Source organism: Prionailurus viverrinus, chromosome F2 (genome assembly GCF_022837055.1).
Source record: "Prionailurus viverrinus isolate Anna chromosome F2, UM_Priviv_1.0, whole genome shotgun sequence".
In the NCBI taxonomy this organism is placed as follows: Eukaryota; Metazoa; Chordata; class Mammalia; order Carnivora; family Felidae; genus Prionailurus; species Prionailurus viverrinus.
In genome coordinates, this window is record NC_062578.1 from 52102 (window position 1) to 60000 (window position 7899).

The window sequence follows — 7899 nt, forward strand, 5'->3', positions numbered from 1 at the left end:
CCCCCACTTTACCTTTTAACACCTGCATGTTAAGATGCAAATGGAATCAATTTTGGCGAATTTTAATGTCTTGAGAAAAATGACCATTTTATACTCTGTTGGTAGGTACAGAAAGTAATATAAACTTTCCTGAGAACAATTTAAAAATATGGATCAAAGACCTTTTTAAAAATTTTTATACTTTAACCAGATTACATTATATTGAAGAATTGACTCCAAGCAAGTAACCAGCCATGTAGAAACAGATTTATATAAAAGACATCCCTGAGAGCATTAATTAAAATACAGAGAGATGAAAAACAAGCAGAATTCAGTCTCTTAAATAATGATGTTTCTTGGACTATGGTGGACTTTCATATGGCCATTAAAATTGTGATTTGGAATATACATTAACGTATTAGAAGTATTCACTGTTAAGAACTTGCTGTGTTATTGTCAAGAATCGCACACCTCACAACACTAAACAAGTATTCTTTCCAGGAAAATCCCATAAGGTAAGTCAGCAATTACAAAACTGCCCCTACACATCTGTAGTATAAAAGGAAACAGTTGAAATATTTCCTTAAAGCCAAGATGCTGTACCTCAAACTGCAGAATTCACGTTCCCATTCCACTTTTTGATGTTCTAACCGTGATATCATGTCTTTGGCTTCCTGTAGCTCGTTTTGTAGTGCACTAACCATTTTGTCCATTTTTGTCATTTTTCCCATAAGAAGTTTACAGTGCTTTTTGTTAAGTTTCCTTAATTTCTCATAGGAAACACGTATATCTTGGATTTTCAAGAAGCCAGCATAATCTGCATCAGAGAAGAAACAGAAATAAAATAGATGAGTACTTTTTGCATATACAGGCCTGTGCATCTTCAATTCACTCATTCACACATTGAGTAAATATATACCTTCAATGGAAGATGTTATACTCAGCTCTACAGATGCAATAGAGAAGACCCTTGGCTCTCGATTAGCCTAAAGTCTAGTGAAGGAGAAAGACAACTCAAATGGTAATTCTAAATTCAGATAGTTCCTATTAGAAGACAGAGTTCTGTGATCATAACTTGATCTAGATTGGGCCCAAGGAAGATAGATGTCCCTGAGGAAGAGATAACTATACTGAGGAATGAAGGATGAGCAGGAGGCAGTTAAGCAAAGGAGGAAGACAAGAACTCTCGACAGTCTAGAGCATGTGCCGAAGTTCCACTGTAATCTGATTCTGGCCAAGGTGGGGTAACATGTACTGATTGATCTTCCTACCCGAAGCAAGCAAAAACAAAACAGACAAAATACAATTTTAACATGATTTTCAAGACACGGAACTTCATACAGTGAAGGACAATGATCCCTGAAAACAGAACATGTTAGCCTAACACGTATGCCCAAGCTCCCTGCCTTGAGAGAGTTTTCAGGCTATGACACAGGAGACATAAATTATTTAAATAGATTTCACCAGACTCCTTGAGTCGAGGTGGCAAAACTGAGAGTCTGGTGAAGTCAAGGCAGATAGAGATGACAGGTCAGCATCCAGGAGAGGAGAAAGCAGAACACAGAAAGAACCCTGGGCATCTGCACAGGGTCCCCTTTGGCTATTCAGCAGAGTAACAACCAGTGCATACATGGAAGGAAGTCATCAAGGGAAAAAATCTGAAAAGAGTAGAGGAAACACTGCCTGGTGCTCCCACAGCACAAGGGACAGTATCTATTCACATTAGCTAAGATAGAAAAACTCATAATTTGCCTTAGGCTGATCACCACTCTGGATTCATCCAATAATTCGTAAGAGCAAGACTAAAGGATCCAACTGTTTGTAAGTAACTTAGCTATATCTCCAAACAAAGCATGAAAAGATAACTAGAGGCATAGGAGCTATTGTTTTCAAAACCAAATAGCACTTACAGAGACGTAAATTATGTTAGCCATGAACAATACAATGGGTAGGAATAAACACATATTAGACCTCACAAAAAAAAGACTGAAGTTTAACATTGGAAACCTGGGAGAAAACTTCAAGTGGGAAATACACAATTGCCCAAAGAGGCAGGGGAAAGGGACAGGAAAAAAAATGGCCAAAATCTTCCTAAACTTCATGAAAATTATAATCCCACTGACCTAGGAAGGATATGTCTAGGAAAGAAGAAATGGAAGTCAACTCTTGTGATTTGCCTAAACTCTATATGATGTGGTATAACATTACTGGAAGGGAGACTGTGATGCTGAAGCCATAGACTATAAACCCTAAACCAACCACTAAAGCAGCAAAACTGAAAAGTTCTAGCTAGGAAGCCTAAATAAATAAGTGAATAAATGAAAACATGAATAAATGAATACATGAATAAATAAATAAATGGATAAAACTGAATCATAAAAATTACTCAATTAAAAGAAAGCGGGGGGCGCCTGGGTGGCTCAGTCGGTTGAGCGTCCGACTTCAGCTCAGGTCACGATCTCACGGTTCCTGAGTTCGAGCCCCGCGTCGGGCTCTGTGCTGAAAGCTCAGAGCCTGGAGCCTGCTTCCGATTCTGTGTCTCCCTCTCTCTCTGCCCCTCCCCCATTCATGCTCTGTCTCTCTCTGTCTCAAAAATAAATAAACATTTGGGGCGCCTGGGTGGCGCAGTCGGTTAAGCGTCCGACTTCAGCCAGGTCACGATCTCGCGGTCCGTGAGTTCGAGCCCCGCATCAGGCTCTGGGCTAATGGCTCAGAGCCTGGAGCCTGTTTCCGATTCTGTGTCTCCCTCTCTCTCTGCCCCTCCCCCGTTCATGCTCTGTCTCTCTCTGTCCCAAAAATAAATAAATGTTGAAAATAAATAAATAAATAAATAAACAAACAAACAAATATTAAAAAAAAAAAGAAAGAAAGCGGAAAAAGAAGAGAATGGTAACAAGGAGCAGATAGGACAAAAGTAAGTCAAACAGCGTGACGACAGATTCAAATCAACTATCTCAAAAATCACAGTAAATGAAAACTGTCTAAAAGCCTCAAAGAGAATGGTAACAAGGAGCAGATAGGACAAAAGTAAGTCAAACAGCGTGACGACAGATTCAAATCAACTATCTCAAAAATCACAGTAAATGAAAACTGTCTAAAAGCCTCAACTAAAACGCAGACTGTCAGAATGGATAAAAAAGGAAGACTCAACTATATGCCACCTATACAAAATGCACTTTAAATGTCAAGACAGAAATTTGTTCGAAAGACAGAAATATGATACACCACACTAACACTTGACCAAAGAAGGCTGAGCTAGAGTGGCTCTATGAATACCAGACAAAAAAGTTTCAAGCAAAAAATTATTACCAGCAATAAACAACAGGTCATTGTATAATCATAAAAGGGTCAATTAAGAGCAATCTTAAATGTTCATGTATCTGTTAATAGCTTCAAAGTACATGAAGCAAAAATTGATAGAACTGAAAAGAGAAATAGGCAAATTCACAATTATAGTCTGATATTTCAACACGCTCAACATCAGCAAGGGCATAGTAGACTTGGCCGCCACTATTCTTCTCAAGGATCTATGGAACACTTACCAAAAAAGACTATGTTCTGGGTCAAAAATAAATCTTAATAAAAGGAAGAAGTCAAGAGGCCTGGAGTCATAATAGTGTGTTCCCTGATCACAAAGCAATCAAATCAGAAATCAAGCACAAAAATATCTCTGGAAAATACTCAACTATTTGTGAACTACAGAACACATCGAAATATCCCCTGGGTCAAAGAAGTAATGAAAAAAGAAAAAAAAATTAGAAAAGATTCTGAACTGAATGAAAATGAAAACATAGTAGAATTTGTAGAGTCCTGCTTTAGTAGCACTCACATGAAGACTGATAGCACTGAATGTATACATTAAAAAAGAAGAGGGAAGTGCAGTGCTCCTTGCTGCCTTTGTGGCTCCTCCCCCAGCTTCCCGAGAGCCCCGCCCTGCCACGCCCCACCCTGGCAGTGGCTGGAGAGCAGCTGCTTTGTTCACAGGCCCACAGCAGGCACTTGGCAGGGTGGGGGTGGGGTCCGCCACCTGCCTGGAATTGATGGTGGGGGAGTAGTTGTAGGAGGCGACCCCCCTAGACTGAGGTGGGCATGGGCTGGGCCCGGGCTCTGCTGGAGCGGGAGGCGGCGGCAGTGGCAGAGGCATGGCCCTCTGGAAGGGAGACCCCAATGCCTGTGCACCTGTCTCCCTTCCCTTCCTCTCCGCTCCTGCCATGAGTTGTGTGTTCTAGCTCCACTACCTACATCATCACCCTTCTTCCGACTTCGCTTCCCAGCTTCTTGCGACCCTTTCTCTCACTTAAGCTTCAGTTACTCAGGCTCTTTTCACCCTAGTCCTGCCGGAGACTTCATATGCCAGCAGTCTCTTTCATGGGATGTCCCCTCCTTCCCCTCTCCCCACATCCTATTCTGGGCTGATGGCAGCCAGAAATCCTTCCTACTGCGTTTACCGGCAGTTTCCACCTGGCCCTGAAGCTTGGTGCAGATCAAGTCCACCACACCCACGCTGAGAACGACCCCTAAGAGAACCACTTGTCCCATGGTGGTATTGGACAATATGTTCTCGATTTTCCTTTGGTTGCTCATTTTAGTCTGAATATTTGTTACTCTCTACCGCTATACTTTACAAACATATGTTTTGGTTGCATGACAAGGAGTTAGAAATGAGCCAGAGACCATTCGCAGGTAAGGAGAAGATTTAGACATTTAGGATTAAAGGAAGAAAGGAGAAACAGAATGTTAAGGTTAGATTCCTCAAAGTATTTTGATATCTTTTGTGATCTGAGGAAGTGGAGATTACTGAGCCTACACAGATTGACATTTTGGGAGAAAATTTCATGATGCTTGATTCACTCTTGGAGTAATGTAAACACAAGTTATCAAACCTGCATATTCTCTCAGTTGGAACCAGCTGTATATCTGAATGTTCACTTCCATCAGAACTTGTATCAGAGAAAGAATGGGAGTCTGCTTCAACGAAAATGACTAACTCCGGGACCTGAAAAGGGTCATTCTGTTTCCTAATAGTGTATATGGCCATTTTAGAGGGCACAGATCAGGATTTTTACAGTTTACTTGGAGTATCCAGGACTGCAAGCAGTAGAGAGAGAAGACAAGCTTTCACGAAGTTGGCATTGAAGCTACATCCTGATAAAAAACAAAAAACAAAAATGAATAACCCGGGGCGCCTGGGTGGCTCAGTCAGTTGAGCGTCCAACTTCCGGTCACTGGGGTCATGATCTCACAGGTCGTGGGTTAGAGCCCCGTGTCGGGCTCTGTGCTGATGGCTCGGAGCCAGGGGCCTGCTTTGGATTCTGTGTCTTCCTCTCTCTCTGCCCCTAACCCACTTGCATTCCATCTCTGTCTCTCTCAATAGTAAATAAACACTAAATAAATAAATAAATAAATAACCAACCAAACAACCAAACAACCAACCAACCTACCAACCAAATGAATAATCCTAACGTACAGAGAGATTTTCAAAAATAAATAGAGCAGGGGCGCCTGGGTGGCGCAGTCGGTTAAGCGTCCGACTTCAGCCAGGTCACGATCTCGCAGTCTGGGAGTTCGAGCCCCGCGTCAGGCTCTGGGCTGATGGCTCAGAGCCTGGAGCCTGCTTCCGATTCTGTGTCTCCCTCTCTCTCTGCCCCTCCCCCGTTCATGCTCTGTCTCTCTCTGTTCCAAAAATAAATAAAAAACGTTGAAAAAAAATTAAATAAATAAATAAATAAATAGAGCATATGAAGTGCTCAAAGATGAAGATCTGTGGGAAAAGTATGACAAATACGGAGAAAAGGGACTTGCAGATGATCCAGAAGGTGGCCTGTATGAAAGCTGGGATTATGATCGTTATGATTTTTGGTATTTATGATGATGATCTTGAAAGCATGACATTGAATAGAAGAGAATTGGATGCTGCTGTTCATTCTGGAGAACTGTGGTTTGTGAACTTTTACTCCCCAGGATGGTCACACTGCCATGAATTAGCTCCCACATGGAGAGACTGTGCTAAAGAAGTAGATGGATTACTTCGAATTGGTGCTGTTAACTGTGGTGATGATAGAATGTTTTGCCGAATGAAAGGAGTCAACGGATCTCCCAGCCTCTTCCTTTTTAGGTCTGGAACGGCCACAGTGAAATATCACAGGCACAGATCAAAGGAAAGTTTGGTGAGTTTCGCCATGCAGCGTGTTAGAAACACAGTGATGGGATTATGGACAGGAAATTGTGTTCACTCCATAGAAACTGCTTTTGCTGCTGGTATTGGCCAGCTGATTACTTTCTGTTGCAAGGGAGGAGATTGTTTAACTTCACAGACACGACTCAGGCTCAGGGGCATGTTGGATGGTCTGGTTAATGTAAGATGGATGGTCTGTGCCACCCAGGACAAACTTTGTGAAAGTCTGGATATTATGACAAGTACTACTGCCTATTTTCCTCTGGCGCCACATTAAATACCAGAGAGAAAAGCAGCGTTTTGTTCCTTAATTCATTGGATGCTCGAGAAATAGATTTGGAAATCATGCACAGTTTTCCAGATTTTGAGCTACTTTTGGCAAATACACTAACGGATCGATTGGCTCATCATCGGTGGCTCTTATCGTTTAGTTTCGGAAAACATGAAAATCCAAATGATCCTGAGTTGAGGGAACTAAAAACTCTACTCAAAAGTGAACATATTCAAGTTGGCAAGGCTGACTGTCCCTCTGCGCCAGACATCTGTAGTAATCTCTCTGTATTTCAGCCATGTCTAGCAGTATTTAAAGGACAAGGAGCCAAAGAATATGAAATTCATCATGGAAAGAAGATTCTATATGATATACTAGCCTTTGCCAAAGAAAGTGGTAATTCTCATGTTGCCACACTTGGACCTCAAAATTTTCCTGCTGATGACAGGAACCGTGGCTTGTTGATTTGTTTGTGCCATGGTGTCCACCATGTCAAGCTTTATTGCCAGAGTTACCAAAAGCATCAAAGCACCCGTGTGGTCAGCTTAAGTTTGGTACACTAGATGGTACGGTTCACGAGGGACCCTGTGACACGTATAAGATTCAGGCGGATCCAACAACAGTGGTATTCAACCAATCCGAGGTTCATGAATAAGAAGGACATCACTCTGCTGAACAACAGATCTTGGGATTCATAGAGGATCCTAGGAACCTTCAGCGACCTCCCTGAAACCCAGCACTTTCAATGAACTAGCTAAACAAAGAAACCAGGATGAAGTCTGGATGGTTGACTTCTACTCCCATGGTGTCATCCATGTCAAGTCCTAATGCCAGAATGGAAAAGAATGGCCCGGACACTAACTGGACAGTTACTGTGGGAAGTATAGACTGCCAAAAGTATCATTCTTTTTGTGCCCAAGAAAATGTTCAGAGATACCCTGAGATAAGATTCCCTCCCCCAAAACCAAATAAAGCTTTTCAGTCACAGTTACAATGGCTAGAAGAGAGATTTGGGGTCCGGGATTTCTTCTACCTCAAGCATCCACAAATCTAATGACTCAGACTTTTGATGAAAAAGTTACACACGGGAAAAATCACCGGGTGATTGAATTCTATGCTCCTTGGTGTGGACCTTGCCAAAATTTTGCTCCAGAGTTTAAGCTCTTGGCTAAGACGATGAAAGGAAAAGTGAAATCTGGAAAAACAGACTGTCAGGCTTAGGCTCAAACATGCCAGAAAGCTGGCATCAGAGCCTATCCGACTGTTAAGTGTTATCCCTATGAAAAAGCAAAGAGAAACATTTGGGGAGAGCAAATAGATGCCAGAGATGCAAAAGCAATCGCTGCCTTACTAAATGAAAAATTGAAAAATCTCCACACTCATGGAGAGAGAGATGAGGATGAAGTTTAATGATGTGAAGATGAAGAAAAAAGAGAAAAGGAATTCTAACCCATGACATCAGAGGATCATCTTT

General features: G+C 41.8%; 1 protein-coding gene and 1 pseudogene across 2 annotated transcripts in view; one reads left to right on the top strand and one right to left on the bottom strand.

The window, feature by feature from the left end:
* LOC125156392 (ankyrin repeat domain-containing protein 26-like) overlaps positions 1-7899 on the bottom strand; it is a 109921-nt gene that overhangs the window by 37191 nt on the left and 64831 nt on the right. For both annotated transcript variants that reach the window (XM_047842402.1, XM_047842401.1), the window contains exon 32: positions 583-796. In XM_047842402.1, coding sequence (XP_047698358.1) covers positions 583-796 — 214 coding nt within the window. The remainder of the gene's footprint in view (positions 1-582; positions 797-7899) is intronic.
* Positions 4937-7869, top strand: LOC125156391 (dnaJ homolog subfamily C member 10-like; annotated as a pseudogene).